This window comes from Xyrauchen texanus, chromosome 40, assembly GCF_025860055.1.
Source record: "Xyrauchen texanus isolate HMW12.3.18 chromosome 40, RBS_HiC_50CHRs, whole genome shotgun sequence".
Lineage (NCBI taxonomy): Eukaryota > Metazoa > Chordata > Actinopteri > Cypriniformes > Catostomidae > Xyrauchen > Xyrauchen texanus.
Genome location: NC_068315.1, coordinates 35498453 through 35516032, shown reverse-complemented (window position 1 = coordinate 35516032; position 17580 = coordinate 35498453). Strand labels below are relative to the sequence as shown.

General features: G+C 40.5%; 1 protein-coding gene across 2 annotated transcripts in view; it reads right to left on the bottom strand.

Moving 5' to 3' along the window:
- Positions 1 to 17580, bottom strand: part of LOC127633543 (serine protease HTRA1B-like) — a 63425-nt gene that overhangs the window by 15077 nt on the left and 30768 nt on the right. For both annotated transcript variants that reach the window (XM_052112716.1, XM_052112717.1), the window contains exons 2-3: positions 16900 to 17002; positions 15988 to 16192 (exon numbers count right to left, since the gene is read on the bottom strand). In XM_052112716.1, coding sequence (XP_051968676.1) covers positions 15988 to 16192; positions 16900 to 17002 — 308 coding nt within the window. The remainder of the gene's footprint in view (positions 1 to 15987; positions 16193 to 16899; positions 17003 to 17580) is intronic.

Here is a 17580-nt window from a genome sequence, read left to right as displayed (position 1 = left end):
AATATTTACTCTCACACATTGATTTTTTTCTTTTTTTTTGGTGGTTTATTTGCTGCTTTAAAAAATAGTTAATTTATCAGATACATGGCTACTTTTGAAAAGCCATCAGTATATAATACCCTTTCTGTTTCCACAATGGAGTGGTTTTGGCATCTACCAGTAGCTAATGTAACTAACGTAGTAAAAAAAGCCTGAAGCTGAAGAGTCACTTACATGTGATTTATAAAACACTGTCTGAAGGTAATAAAGCAGGTAAAAAGGGAAAGAATCAGAAAAAAAATCAGGATTGCACAATAGCCCAGTACTGTTAGTGGCAATATGCAAATACAATACAAGTAGTCCAAAAATTAAAAGAAGAGGAAGAATACAGCATGTCTGGAGCTGGATGGCTCTAGTGTACTTGAATAAAGATGCTTTAATATATACCTTCAATATATGTAAACTGTTCTTCAACTATAACAGAAATACTAATGCTATGCATAATCAATCATAAAGACCAAAGAGACTTTTCATCATGATCAGCACACTTTGTGTGTACGGATATTTGACTGTGTTCCTTTGGGTTAGTAACGTCAAGAGTTATGACTAATGGCCTTGACTAGTCGACTAAAAATCAGTAGTCATGCAAGCCCTAACATATTAATCAACAAGCAAGCTTCACATATTTTTCTCACTGAAGTCCTTGAAGTCCCTAACAGAGGAGTTGAATTCACTGAATCACAAAGAAATGCATCTGCCTGGAAACAGGTGCTTTACCCACTGCTGAGTATTACACTGTAAATATACTCAAAACTATAAGACATTTACAGCTGACTGTACCAACCAAAGAGCTGAGACGAGCAGACCAGTGAAAGACGATCAGACTGTCAAGCACTGTACAAAAGTGAATGGATGAGGGACAACAGATTTACATTTACATTTATGCATTTGGCAGATGCTTTTATCCAAAGTGACTTACAGTGCACTTATTACACGGACAATCCCCCCGGAGCAACCTGGAGTTAAGTGCCTTACTCAAGGACACAATGGTGGTGGCTGTGGGGCTCGAACAAGCATCCTTCTGATTACCAGATTACCAGTTATGTGATTAGACCACTACACATGACGGGTGACAGTTGATGTGTACTTTAGCACAAACTCTAGGTACATTACACTCAGATATGCCCTGTTCCCTCCTATCTCCAATTTTACCTTCACTTTTACATCTGAAATTTGCATGTGGTGCCTGTTTAGTTTCACTTTCACATCTGAAAGTGAAAGTTAAAATGAAGATTTAGAGTAAAACTTTATCTATTTCTCATTCACACCTATTATATTGCGTCTGAAGATATTGATTAAACCACTGGAGACTAATGGATTACTTTTATGCTGCCTTTGTGCTTTTTGGAATGTCAAACATTTGGCACTCCATTTTACTTGCTTTGTATGGACCTACAGAGATATTCTCCTAAAAATCTTAATTAGTGTTCTGGTGATATAATGAGGGTGAGCAAGTGATAGGAGAATATTCATGTTTGGTTGCACTTTCCTTTTAAGCTCAATCGGCAGCATTTGTAGCTTAAAGTTTTAAAACACAAGTGTAAAGGGGTTAAAGGGACAGGAGGAGGTGAGAACCGGCTTAATAATATAAATCATATTTAATTCAATAGAAAGACACACAAAAACACATACAGGGCAGCTTCTCGTAATTCTCTCTCTCTCAAACTGTCGTCACCGGCCGCCTTTATCCCTCGCAGGCTGATTGGGGACTGGGCGTGTCATTCTAGCCCGGCCCCGCCCCCCTCCACTCTACAACAAGTTTTATATATGGAGGTTTGGTGCCATACACACATGTTGGCACTTTCTTGGGAGGCTGTGCGGTATTTGGCCTGATAATAATATCTGTCTTATTTTTTATGTACTAGGCAGGACTATGGGCAAAATGCTAAATCAACGCTGTGGAGTGGGATGTGTTCATGTATCACACCCTGAACCATGCTGAAAATCTGCTTCTATGAACTGTTTAATCTATGCTGCGTTTTGTTTATGTGCCGTAAAGCCAATACCCTGTTTGTGAAGCTGAAAAGCAGACTTGCAGAAAATCGGACTTACCTGAACTATTGGAATCTTTAACAAACGCATTTGTGTTGTTGGTGAAATATGGCTGTACTCAGTACTTTACAGTACTTTAGTATAATTGAAAAGAGGACACATCCAGCCTTACAATCCGTTTCATTTCCCATCAGTCCCTGAACCAACACATAAGGTACATACATCCTGCAGTGAGATTTAACCAGCTTGTGTTTTCTGTTTGATTGGAAGTGGATTTGACCGCTGTTTCATTAAGTCCCTCTTATCTCTTCACAAGGCGATCATTGATGTGAATTTAGAAAGCTTTCTGAGAAAAGAAAGAGAAGTAGCTCTGAGCCAGAGACATGAATGAGTCCAGCTGATGAGTCAGATGTTTCAAGACTGTTTCCACTGTGCAGAACATAATTGTCTCCCTAGTCGGTGATCCTATGAGTCAGTGAGCTCAAAAGCCGTTCATCGATCAAAGAAGAGGTTACACAGAATTGTCATGTGTTTTCTTTGAATCCGCTGGTGAACAGCAGGTTGTTGAGCTCTGCACTTGCTCTCACAGTTTAATGTATAATTTAATGTTAATGAACAGACATGATGCTACTTTTCTGTGGAAACTGGAAATAATTCCATCTGACCTAAAGGAAAACAAGAGATGATGTTTGGGTATCATTTTAAAATGAAGGTTTCTTTTATTAAAAGGGGTTCATTAGTGACTGATCAGTCATTTACAATCATTTACTGTATATGTATTTATAGCAGCATGAATAAAAAAATGCTACTTTCATGTAGTACTTGCCAAACAGTGAGCATTTCCACTCATGTTGTACATGCTTAACAAATACACTTATTCATGCTTATATTATGGAGGAATATAAAATGCTCTAATTCACGATTTACATCACAACACAGCAAAACTAGACTATAACAGTGCGATTAAAAGGAGGGATTATGTCCTTGTGTTTCTATTCATGTCTGAAATGTCTTGATTCACTTGTGTTGTCACTGTTCTTGTCATTCTGATGTGAAAAGAATGGTGCTTCTCCAAGTGCTGTCCCAACTTACCTAGTCCTAGTCACCTAAAATCTTCTGCAAAATCCCTTTTCAGCTCTTCATGCTCATTCACAGCAGATATCATATAATCAACATGATGATCATTAAACCATACTGAACTTTATGTACACATGATTCTAATGTTGGCAATTCTTAATACAGCATCTCATAATCTATGGGTCGCAATCCAGATTGGGTTCCATAGCCACACATGTTGGGTTGAGATGTATTTTTTATCTTTTTTAAAGCATTTACTCTTTTTATCTTTAAAAAGTGTCTCTTCCATGCTGTTGTTCTGGCCTGGACAGTCTTTCGGCTGTTTTCCACAGTATCATTAGACTGACTCACTCTCTCACCGTGATATCAAGTGAGGTGGAGGAGTGGTCAGGTGCGGAGATGATGTGGCCAACAGGTCACTCTACAACACTGTGCACGCTCGCCAAAACAAACAGAAAGAGCAAGGCGTGCCAAAAAAAGCATTATGTAGCAAGTTCAAGTATATTTGCTTAATAAGTGTTTAAATTGCCAACTGTAAACTGTAGCTAGCATATAGAACGTTTCATGGATGTAAACAATGACAAAGGAATTACACTGCCTGAAGCATTTCCAGGTAGCTACATTTTTATAACTCAGAACTGTCAAAATAAAATGACTAGTGTGTAATGTTAGAGTCTAGCTAAAACAGAACAAACTAGATATGTGCAAAAACTGAAAAATAAACAAAGAGGTGTCATTACTGTATCCTTTATACAGGGCTCTGAGTCAACACATTTTCTCAAAGAACATCAAACTAAGATACTGAGATTTGATACTGAGCATCTACACAAGAGAGGAGATTAAACTATATCGTAGTTTAGATATTCATAATTCTTATCTGCAGATATTGTTTTTACAGACACTTTTGTGTGACAAATTGCTTGATGTGTTCCTCATTTGTAAGTCGTTTAGGATAAAAACATCTGCTAAATGACTAAATGTAACTACAAATGACTTCATTACATTACAACAGGGGTGATCTATAGTCACTTTTAAAGCCCATAAAGAAATAGCTCTACCAATCGCCTCATCCTAAAACTTCGATATTGAGTTCAACAAAACTCAAGCTAAATACAGTATTTCTGAAAAAGTAACTTCTTCATGAGTCACGATAAATAAAATGATCTTATATTTAGTTAGTCATCTTCGCATCAGAATTGTGGAGTTGATCAAAAGCAGCAACGCTACAAAGTTCACCACATGTTTCAGTAGCGTGACAGTAGTTCAGCTGTTTTCACAATATAGTGACACTTTTCCAGAGACGAGCTTCATTTTCCAGCGAGTAGCGCTTTATCATCACAAAACACTTCATTTGTCACACTATATTGTGAACGAATCAACTGAGTTGAGTGAATCAAACACAATCACCTGAACCATCCTGTCTTTCATGTAGCACTGGGGAAACTGAATCATTTAAGTGAAATATTTTATTGTATTGCTGCTGTTTATCACTATATTTCGATTCAGTTATAGAAAATAGGTTGTTTTCAAGTTTATTAGTGTATATTAAATATACATTTATGTTCAATTTAATGCTTTCACCCTATTTGTTTAACCCTTACTAGAATGAATCATGGTTTTACTGTAGTAATTGTGTAGAATGTACAATATATTGTACTATGACTGTAGTTTAAGATCTTTAACCTCCTGAGAGTCGAGTGTGACTGCTGTGAGCATTTTCCATTTCAACTAGTAGCACCAAGTAAACAAACAACAATAAATATAGAAATACAATTCTAGAGTAAATACATTTCATAAACATGTATGTCCTCATATGTGAACAGCGGGACTAAGTTGTGAAATGTAGAAAATCCGATTATATTGATGAAATATTTGATTATGTGTCCAGTAGTGTTGATTATTCATGTCATTAAGATGTTCTAGACATTACAGCTGATTTTCTAGAAAGCTGAATGAATAATTCTGATTAATAGTAATGCATCATCCAATCACTGCCGACCATATTCAAATCAAATGATCCATTATAAATTGTGAATCTATGTACTGATTCTTATTATTGAGTGATCCAAACATCATCTGCAGTCTGAAACTGAACTTTTCATCCGATTTTACCAGTGAATGCACTTAACTGCATAGAGAGCTATAGGACGCTCCCTTGATCCCTATTTAGTGAATGACTCTGTCTGCACTGATCTCAGAACAGTTACAAATGCACCTTATTTTCATCCTAACGCCATATAAAGCCTCTGAAAAACACATTTTTCATCTTTTGTGAAAATGCACATGAAATATAGAAGAATGCATTTATGAATGTTAATGAATAGAACCGTATTGTACAGTGATCAAATATAAGAACATTTATATTCAAATGATCCACAGATTCATGTTTTTGAACTTTTGAGGGAATAATGTCTCATTTTGCACATATGTGGACTTGATGTTTATCAGTGAAAAATGAACACATTTATTAAAGCCACATATCAAACCAAACTAGAGACGTTACTCTTTACAACCAAACATGTTTCAATCCAAAAACTTCAAGAGGTTTCTTATCAGAGGCACTTTTGTTGGAGCACTTCACAGAAATCAACGTCATGTTGTTGTGTCACGTGACTCATGCGGCAGAAGTTTAACTCTTAAATGACAGTGTAGAGTCTTGTGAACAGTATTCAGCTGGTTTTCATTCAACTAAATTATGTGTTGTGTATAACAAAGCTAAAATACAATGACCACACATGTGGGTGCGAGGTTAAGTTATGAGTAGCTTGTATATTGGGAAGCTTCACCAACACTGGTTAGCATGGCTTTAAAAATGTTTAATGCACGTATCATTCTCTCACAAGCAGAGTTAAACACAGCAGAAAGAAAGAAAGAAAGAAAGCAACTCTATCCTGATGGTCCAAAGTTAATTTGTAAACACATGTTGGATGAGGAGGCTCATCAGTCATCTGCCAATTATCACTTTCATGATTTGAAACACTAGATGGGCAGCTCCAGCAGATCTGATTCATTTGATAGATGTGAAAGCCAAAAAACATTTCCCAAAACATTAGAACCAACTCATCGTCAAAATATGTTCCTCATTAAAAAAAAGCAATGGACATGCAGTGGCCTCAAAAATGATTTGGACACTTGAAAAAACTTTAAACTGAAGTGCATAATATTTCTCTGTTTAAATAGTTTCTCTAATTCCAGTCTAATATGCAAAGACAACCTCAAGTAAACCATTCATTAGCTAATTCCCCAAAAGTGTAAACACTGTGTCTCCGTAGCACCATAAAACTCACTCTGTTTTGAGAGACCTATCTAGCCAGACACAACAACACTAGTTTGACCCAATTTTGATGCATCTTGCCCCATCATGGAAGAAGAGTGTAATGCTGCTGTCTTGGAAGACAAGACCAAACCTTTCAAATATGTGCTGAATGACGACTGATGCCCACCAGACGCTCTTCTCCTAAACACACTGAAGCTCGACAAGACTCCTTGTATGTCATTTCACTGTCATCATCCTCGAGTGCAAAACTGCCAATATGAATGCTCAAGGACTTGCTTTGTGGTAGACCTTAACCACTGGAAAAGTATATATAAAGCATCCAATGGAGAAAACTAGATCAACTAGATCAAGGCTCCTAGTACAGCTGCTGTTTACCTAAGAAACATTTACCCTCATTTTTACGAGCAATTGGGAGTCAAGCAAGATGTTGAAGAGCTCTCTTTCTTTGCTCTGTTTGGTGAAGAGTCAAGAAGTGTCTAAGCCCTGAACAAGACTTAAACCAACACCACCCTTTAACAAAATTGACCCAGATAAAGTCATTTTTCCACAAAAGTTCCCTGTTTAGAGTTCCCTCAAAAATGCCTATTATGTCATCATTTACTTACAGAGTGAGTACATTTGGAGTGACAGGATCAGTCAAGGTTCATTTTCATTGGATGAAAAAAATATGCCATAAAAGTGAATGTGTCAGACTAACATACTGAAAGAAAATCATGCGGGTTTGTAACGACATGAAGGTGTGGAAACGATGGAAGAACTCCTCCTTTAAGGCAATTTATGACAGTGTCAGCATGGTCTCTGGAACATGTTGGGGTTGCAATTGAGCAAATTATCCTTTTAATGCATTGACGTGAATGAAGGTTTATTGAGGCAGGAAATGCTGCCTGCAGAGCTTCCCAAATTACCTTTAAGGGGAATTCCAAACAAAATAATTAGTCTTGAGTTGAATTCTGGCATGGAACCAGTCAATACATTTCAGACTATGAGAAAGTACAGTGATCCTTAAATGTATCTGGATACTTAAAGCATGTTTAAAATGTCTCAATGATTCATATTAGATCACATGTCCCAGAACTAACTTCACTTGTCAGAGTCATTTTTCCTCAGTGACTTTCATCAAATAATGTCAAGGTGGTTTCTCAGTTCCCCTCAAGTTCACACAGGTGTCCAAGCAGAAGAACCACAGATGGAGTTCAGCACATTCACAAGCAACATGAGAAAAACATCTGCCCAAATATTATATAGTCATTTTGACCAGGTTATCTGTTGCTTTATCATTTAAAACCTGACAAATGTTTTTGTGCATGCTAATGTTGCTTTGTTTATTACATTTATTCTGACATTCTTAGCAACACTGACATAATGCTGATTTCAATTCTTGTAATGCCAGCCAGATCTCATGAAAATTATGACTGTGGCCACATTTTTCAAAATGACATAAAGTGGTTCATTACAAATATTCAGGAGTTTTGAGGTGAAATGTCCACTGTGTGTCGCTAAAAGCGAGTTACATGTTCTCCCAAACAGATGAGGTTTTAAAGGCCAATTTATACTTTCTGGACAAACAGGCTTTGTTTATTTTTCCTTATTTTTTGCTTATGTTTCCTTCGCGGCTTGACGATTGGTATCTCGGCGCCCGGCGCCGCTCACAGCCACGCCCGGCTCCCACCTCGTTTCAGCGGTATTCGCTCCACTCTTGTGCACGGCCAACAAGCCAGTGCCTTACGAGCAGAGATCTCCACCCTGCTCCTCAAAGATGTGATAGAGCCTGTCCCTCCAGCCGGGATGAAGAAGGGTTTCTACAGCCCTTCATCGTACCCAAGAAAAGCGGCAGGTTGTGACCAATCTTGGACCTGCGAGTTCTCAACCAGGCTTTGCACAGACTCTCGTTCAAAATGCTCACGCAGAAACAGATTCTCACCTGCGTTCGATAGCTAGATTGGTTTGCGGCTGTACGCCTGAAGGACGCGTACCTCCATGTCTTCATTCTGCCGTGACACAGACCCTTTTTACAGTTCATGTTCGACGGCCAGGCGTATCAGTACAAGGTCCTCCCCTTCGGCCTGTCCCTGTCCCCTCGCATCTTCACGAAGGTCGCAGAGGCCACTCTTGCCCCCCTAAGGGAAGTGGGAATCCGCGTACTCAACTACCTCGACGACTGGCTCATACTGGCCCACTCTTGAGAGTTACTATGCGCCCACAGGGACCAGGTGCTCGAGGATGAGAAACAGGTCATCCTGGTGTCCCCCTACTGGCCCACCCGCACCTGGTTCTCGGATCTCACGCTCCTCGCGGCAGCCCCTCCCTGAAAAATTCCCCTGAGGAAGGACCTTCTTTCTCAGGGATGGGGCACCCTCTGGCATCTGCACCCAGACCTCTGGTCTCACTCCACCAGGCAACTCTACGCCCTAAAGTGGCGCTTGTTCGCGAATTGGTGTTCTTCCCGAGCCGAAGACCCGCAGAGATGCGCAGTTCGGTCAGTGCTTCTATTCATGCAGGAGAGGCTGGAGAGGAGGCTGTCCCCCTCCACCTTGAAGGTGTACGTAGCTGCTTTCGCAGCCCACCACGATGCAGTAAATGGTCCCTTGGTAAGCACGACTTGATTATCAGGTTCCTGAAAGGCGCTCAGAGACTGAATCCTCCCCGGCCTAGCCTGTTCCCCTCTTGGGATCTCTCAGTGGTCCTCTCAGGCCTTCAGAGACCCCCCTTCGAGCCGCTTGATCAGTCGAGCTCAAGGCCCTCTCCTTGAAGATGGCCCTCCTGATCGCGTTAGCCTCCATCAAGAGGGTTGGAGACCTGCAAGTGTTCTCTGTTAGCGACACCTGCCTGGAGTTCGGTCCGGCGCTTTCTCATGTTATCCTGAGACCCCGACCGGGCTACTTGCCCAAGGTTCCTATGACCCCTTTCAGGGACCAGGTCATGAACCTGCAAGCGCTGCCTCAGGAGGAGGCAAACCCAGCCCTTTCATTGCTGTGTCCAGTGGGTGGTTTGCATACCTATTTGGACCATACGCAGAGCTTCAGATGTTATGAGCAGCTCTTTGTCTGCTTTGGCGGATGGCGGAAAGGGAACGCCGTCTCCAAACAGAGGTTAGCCCACTGGGTCGTTGATGCTGTTACCTTAGCCTATCATACCCAGGCCATGCCAACCCCCTTGCGGGTTCGAGCACACTCTACTAGAAGTGTGGCATCCTCGTGGGCACTGAGCCATGGCACCTCCCTAGCAGACATCTGCAGAGCAGCGGGCTGGGCAACACCCAATACCTTTGCCAGGTTTTACAATTTAAGGGTTGAGTCGGTCTCGTCCCGTGTTTTGTCAGGTCCGAGCCGGTAGAACTCGTAACGCGGCAAAACCGACCAAGGTGCAAGCGGTGTTCCGCTTGCACCTTGCGCCCTTCACCAAGTTGGTCCAGTGCGCCTTCTGTCAGCCACTGAGCGTCGCTGCCTGGATGTTTCTCCTCCCTAGCCCTCTGGCCCACAAATTCAGCGGAGCAATTTGTGGCCAGACCCACTACGAGTCTCAATGCTCTGTACTGGGGTCGGACTCCACGGGCATAGTTCCCTCTTCAGGCTACCTCCCCATGATGTATTTTCCGCGGTACGGTCCCCCTTGTCATCGGACCAGCTTTTCCCCTGCCGCCGTGCTTGTAGAGTCCACCCTCATTAGGCTAGACCTACCACCACGCCATATCCCACGTCCGGCTTCACAACCCTCGTGGTGTATTTGCCACGCAGTACCTCCCCCTAAAACTGGGCAAGGCGTGGCCTCTGCAGGGTCTTTCCCTCCTGAAAGAATAGGAAATTTGCGGACCGGACAGCTACCTTGCCTCTGGCCTCGCCTACAGCCCCGGCATGCCAGCACTGACGAGTTCTGAAGACGCTCCCTTAGGTCTCTTCCTCAGTCTTTAAGTCCGCCCCCTGCCGGGTGCGCAGAGCAGGGTAAGGGCTTCGAGTCTTCTCTCAGCACCCTAGCCTCGGGACATTCTAAAAGATCTCGACATGCTATCTCCTGCTCCCCCCGGGGAAAGACCACCTTCCCAGACTTAAGACTTTACGTCATATGTGAGAGACATAGTGAGAGAGAATGCCACGGCTGCTGGGCTTGCTCTCATGCTAGGCATGTAAAACCTTTTTCCCCCCTCTGGGGTGCAGGAAACCTAAGGTTTGTATGCAAAAAAAGAAGAGTTGGAGGCTTTGGGGAGGGCTACGTGCAGCTGGCACAGGCACCTCCAGCACGCAATAGCTTGCTGTGCACCTGTTTCAACAGTCACATAACACGGTCAGTGTGTGGCGCTATTTTATGGAACCCTTTTGTCACTTCATTCGACAGAACATCGAGTGAGTGTCAGAAGGGGAACGTCATGGTTACTGTTGTAACCTCCATTCCCCGAGGGAGGAAAAGAGATGTTGTGTCCCTCCTGCCACAGCACTAGACCTAGCACTTAAATGGCCGTGCTTCATTTTTGGCTCCTCAGTGCAAAATCCTGACTGGCATTCGCTGCCCCGCTTCCCTTTATACCCATATGTCCGGGGCAGGGCATGCAAATTCTGTCTGCCAACTTGACATTGGCCTTTTCTCAGGTTCAGAGGTACGATTCTTCATCCAAGGAAGACCCCTTGTGTCACTTAATTCGACACAACGTCTCGTTCCCTCCCTCGGGGAACGGAGGTTACGACAGTAACCAAGAAGTTTTTTTATCACTCTATTGCAGAAAAACTGGAAAATGTGCATTAATTATCTTGAACTTGTTTTCTATTTCATTAAACATTTTGAAAGTACTTGGCAACGATGGCCGATAGGATGAATTTTAAATAAATAAATAAAAAAATAAAAATCTATTTTATGCAATTGTTTAAGCAAAATTTTTTAAATGGGGCCACGGGTTGGTCGGTTGCTTGGGGCCTCAGAAATCATAAACCCGCCCTGCACGCAGACATGCACAGACTCCAGCCAAGATGTGCATTGTGACCCAGATCTCTGAGACGGCAGACATGCACATGTCAAACAATCACTGATCTTTTGGAGGTATCGTGACCCACATATGACTGTAGGAGATCAAGTCCTGACCAGTTCTCCTCAGACTGATCTGGCCTGTCGAGACCCGTCTATAACATTTACCTGATAAAAACAGATGCTCAAAGAGAAACATGCTTTAACATGCTCCACTGGCATCTGGCTTCCTTTGCATCTCCGCAAGGTATGCTTTTCTCATCAAAAGTGCAGGCTTTGGCCTGTTTCATACATCTTCTCTTCTGCAGCATGTTAAACCATGTCCGAACCAAACGCACCACGATGCCACAACACGCGATAAAAGGCATTGTTTCCATGTTAATCAGAGTCGTTGCCCTAACCAGCTGCGACACGCAAAGCGCGACAGCGGCTTCTGTATTTGACTTGGTTTCTATTTCTACACTGGGAAGAATCGTCCACAAATGAATGTTCATGGGTCTGAAATCTGCATGTCCTGGTCATGAGCCGTCTTCACGTTATGCTGGGGTTCGGTCACTTCTGTCTTAGATGTCGGTTTAATTTGTGGCCAAACTCTCGCACAGGTGCCTTGTCTCATTTTGTCGCCTGTTGCGTGCATTGCGTGGTGTTTGTCTCTGTTCTCTCAGGCTTTGACTAGTGTGAGAGTGCATGTCATTGCTTTGTTGGCTTTGCCATGCATTCTCTCGTCCTGTCTGTTGGTTGGCATGAGTGCATGTTACCTTATTGTCTTGGTGAAATGCGCTTGTGCCATTTGGGTGCTTTGTGAGAGCACGTGGCTTTGTTTTGTTTCTGTTTTGCCTCGTGTCTCTCAGTCCTGCGTGATACCCCGCCTCCTTGTTTGCCCAATGTCATTTCATTTGTCTCACCTGCCCTGACGGTTAACCTGTCTCTCCTTAATTTAGTCTGCTCGTGTGTGCTGTTCTGTGCCAGTTTGTCTTGTTCTCTCGTCCTGTCGGTTCCTGTCAGTTTTGTGTTCTTCTCGCTTTTGCTCCAGTCCGTCTGTGTGCTTGCCACCCTGGACTGTGTTTTCCCCCTATGGCGTAGTTTGTGTTTGTTTTGTTTTTTAATTTTTTGTGTTAATAAAACCTTTTGTTTGCACACTTCGTTTGGGTCCTGCCTCTACAATTCGTGACACGAATAGAACAAATGACTTGAAACTATGCTTGAAGCATAAATGTAAGTGAAATATCATAAATAAAACAGAAATGTAATACTGAAAGCTGATTAGCTTGAACGTATTACATCTGATAACGATTGGTTATGAAAACGGAAGGAGGCAAATGTCAGAACAGAACCAGATGATGTTTGATGTCTTTCTGCCATCAGCCTCCTCTGGCATTCATACAGTAATTTAAACTCACCTTGCATGCACGAAAGACAAATAAATGGGAAAACATATTTTTTCCATTAAAGGCATCTGTGTTGTGTATGTTAATAGGTAAACTGGTTAAAACACTGTTCATTTAGAATATATTCATGAGGAGGATCAGCCTCCCTTTCCTCCTCTGACCAGCCGACGCTGCTCACTGTAACACAGATTTATTTGTATTTTTTTAAGAAAAGGAGGGGTTGCTCTTCCTAATTTTAAAGAATATTTCCTAGCGGCCCAGTTGAGATACATAATCTATTGGTGGTCGTCAGAACATTACTCCAAATGGAAACACATTGAGCTTAACTACGGAACATGCCAACCACAAACGAGGTTGGGTGAGAAAACATTTAACCAACCTATAGAACCAAATCCTATAGTAGACACAACAATTAAGATCTGGTGGGATATAATGAATAAATACAAATTGGAGGGGGATTGTAAATTGTTGATCTGGCCATTGTACTCTACAAAATTCAGAAGTGGTCAGATGGATAGCACATTTACAAGATGGAGAGACAAGGGAATCACCGCAATGTGTACATTAACAGAGGGTAAAAAGTTTAAATCTTTCGAAAACTTGAAGAGGGAATTTGATCTGGAAAACTTTGATTTATTTAGGTATTTCCAACTAAGACATTTTTATAATACAGACATTGAAAATCACCTCTCACAAGAGGGCAGTGATTTAATAGATATGATCGTAGGGGCATACAAACATTTACCCTCGAAAACTGTATCTAGGGTTTACAAATGTTTACAAAATTGCAATAGGTCTGACTCACTATACATAAAACAGAAATGGGAAGTAGAACTGCAGCTCGAATTGTCAGAGGATGATTGGCATTCGATCTGTCTTTTACAACAAACTTCTACTAGCTCTAGACAATGGAGAGAATTTGGCTGGAAGAACTTGGTGAGATACTTTATTACCCCCCTCATCAAAAGCAAACAGTTAAAAAAACCCCAACAGTGTTGGAGACTTTGCGGGGATGTCAATGTCAATCACTCTCATGTATTTTGGTCATGTATAAAAATTCGCCCCTACTGGGATTCTATTGTAATAGAAATGGAAAAAATTTTGAGTTACAAAATACCGAATGACCCACAGTCTCTGTATTTAGGCCTGTTAACTAAAGATGTTGTTAAAGGGGAAGACATTTATCTAATCAAAGTGATGCTGATATCAAGTAAGAAAGTTATAACGAGGAATTGGTTGAAAAGTGAACCTTTGAGTCTGGACCAATGGAGGAATATCATGGAGGAAATATGTGCAATTTAAAAAATGACCCATGACCTGAGACTGGAAGCACATAAATGTAAAATACGATGGTGGAAATGGACTTGTTATGTAACTCACTCAAATGTATGAAACAAATGGAAGACCTGTATTTGTAGTACCCTACTAGTTTTTTTTTTTGGTTTGTTTTGTTTGTTGTTGTTGTTTTATGTTTTTCTTTCATTGTGAAATTTAAGAAATGCAAATAAAAAAGAAAAGTTAAAAAAAAAAAAAAAAGAAAAGGAGGGGTGAATTGAAACAAATTTTTGTGTTAATCAACATTATAGTCTAACACAAATGCTGTTGATTTATCTTAACTTTAATTGGATGCAGAATATTCCTTTAAAATGAAGTGTAACTAAATATAGTTTAAAAATTCATTGGCACATCATCACCATAGGTGAGAATGCAATGTTACGCAAGGGGTGGAATACTGTAAAATACTTTACATAAGATATAAACAAATGACACTTTGTAGAAGAATATTTCAGCTCTGTAGGTCCATACAATGAAAGTGAATGGTGACCAAAACTTTGAAGCTCCAGAAAGCACATAAAGCAGCATAAAAGTAATCCATACGACTCCAGTGTTTAATCCATATCTTCTGAAGAGATACAGTTGGTTTTACAAGCTTGATTTCACTTTCTAGTGCTTGACACATGCGCAGAGCACTTGATTGAGTAATCGGGCTTGAAATCGTGATTGTGCATAAAGACTGCAATTGCAAGATGTACAATTAAAAAAAAGAGCTATATGTTGGTCTGTTCTAATCCAAAACAGATTTGATCACTTCTGAAGACATGGATTAAACACTGGAGTCTTGTGAATTACATTTATACAGCATTTATGTGCTTTCTGGAGCTTCAAAGTTCTGGTCATTATTCACTTGCATTGTGTGGTCCTACAGAAATATTCTTCGAAAAATCTTAATTTGTGTTCTGCAGAAGAAAGAAAGTCACACACATCTGGGATGACATGAGGGTGAGTAAATGATGAGAGAATTTTCATTTTGGAGTGAAATATTCCTTTAAGACATAGCAGCACAATGAAACAGTGAGCCTCAACGGATTTTAATTAAACCAGAAAGCCCAATACTGCAAATGACTTTCGACTTACTTAACAATATGTGTTGCATTAGTGTTTGTTATATATCTGCTTTGTCATGTTTATTCACTGAGCTCATAGCCATGCATCATGGGATAGTCTTTTCCACAAAAGACACATGCAGTGCTGGACAAACACATTATCGTAGAACACCTGTGATTGCAGAATGTATTGCTGCCTGACTCTTGGAACTTTTTAATGTGCCTTAAAAATACTTCCTATGTATGCATCAGATACTAGAGCTGGGTAATGATACAGATTCACAAGCTCTTCATTCAATTTGATTCTGATTCGATTAGATTCAATATCGATTAATTTCAGTTATAATGTCCGTTTTGCTGACATATAAAATAAATTCTCTGCCAGCTAATGCTGATAATTATACAGGGGACCTTTTAACCAGGTACATAAGGAAATTTTACATTTGACTAATTCATTTTATTACTTTTTCATCATTTTGGTCACATTTTGGCTTTTTAAAAATGAACAAATAAATGTATCCAATCAATAAGTAAGATATTATATTTCATATATTATATTTGTTACATATTTATTGTTAAATTACATAATTTGTAACTATTTACAAGTATTTACATTGATTTAAAACCAGTCAAAAAAGTCATTTCTGTCATAAGCATCTGTAAACGCATGTTAACTAGAAGACTTGGTTCATCGGGTCGATGCATGATTACAAATAAATATTGTTTTGTAGTTGTTTTTGATCAACAACTGACAGTAGAGAACAGAAAGGGTATTAAAAAATCGATATGAAGATGAAGATTGCAATTAATTGCGAAAACAATATTTTTAGCCACCCCATCAGATACTCTGAAATTTGAGTGCGAATCAGCTGTTACTCACTGGAGCGTCTATCTTGATGAGGGCGATATCGGCTTTCTCATCCACGTCTTGTATCTTGGCATCATAAGTGGCGCCAGACTTCAGCTCGACCTTCACCCGGTGTTTGTTGGCCACCACATGAGCATTGGTCACAATCAGACCATCTTCAGACACCACAAAACCAGAGCCGCTGGCCACTGCCACCTCACGCTTAGAGAAGACCATCCTGACAAAAGAAAAAAGACGTTTTTCAAGACGCCAAGGAATCAGTATGGTAGTTTTGTGACTTTTAGTCTATGTTTGTAAGATTCGAGGTCATATATATGTTTATGGCAGTGTTTAACCATAAAGGCAATTGGCTATTTGTAAAACGCCCTTAGATATGTCCTTCCCCAACTCCCTGTTTCAACAGAAAATACAGTGCATCTCCTCCCCAATATGTCCACATTCCACAGAGGAAAAGCAAAGGATGATTGAATGTTTCCCAGTGAGACCTGAAAGCAAGGGAAATGATTTGCAGAAAGTAGGATTGTGGTCAAGCTGATTTTTCACCACAGTGCACAATTTTAGCAGCCTCAAAAAAGAGGTTGGAAAAACTCGACTCCTCTCAAAAAATGCCTAACGCAACAAGAAACAACTTGATCCAGACATTGTGATATTGCTGAGATATGTTTGTTCTGTCAGATTCTGAATAAAACATATTTGTCTTAGAATGCAGCTGCCATATTTTGTCCAAAATTAAGACACCCCATACAGGACGCCTTTTGTTCCATACTTTTGTGGTGAGACGCTCGAGGGCCAGTGTAGCACCACCCAGGAGTATCTATTTTTGTCCAGCGTTGCCTCAAAGATGTCAGATAAAAAGGTGATGTTGTGTTGAAGGTGGCACGAGTCAGTGAGTGATGGAGTGATTCAGTAGAAAGGAAGTCATACTTGCGGAACAGCTCGATGTGAACCACAGCTGGAGCAATCTTCTCCACAACATCAGCGATGAAGTTATATCTGTGACGAAGACTGTCGGGATTCTCCTCATGACCTGGACAACAAGTCAAACAAAAACAGTCACATCAAAGATATAAGGACAGCTGACGTGAAATACATTTGTAAAGTTGACATGTCCTGCAGATTGAAATGCTTAAGCTATAGAGACCCAAGTATAGATATTTATTGACAAAGAAATCTTCTTATCTTTTAACCTCGTGCGACTCCGCGTCCACATGTGTGGTCATTGTATTTTAGCTTTGTTATACACAACACATAATTTAGTTGAATGAAAACCAGCTGAATACTGTTCACAAGACTCTACACTGTCATTTAAGAGTTAAACTTCTGCCGCATGAGTCACGTGACACAACAACATGACGTTGATTTCTGTGAAGTGCTCCAACAAAAGTGCCTCTGATAAGAAACCTCTTGAAGTTTTTGGATTGAAACATGTTTGGTTGTAAAGAGTAACGTCTCTAGTTTGGTTTGATATGTGGCTTTAATAAATGTGTTCATTTTTCACTGATAAACATCAAGTCCACATATGTGCAAAATGAGACATTATTCCCTCAAAAGTTCAAAAACATGAATCTGTGGATCATTTGAATATAAATGTTCTTATATTTGATC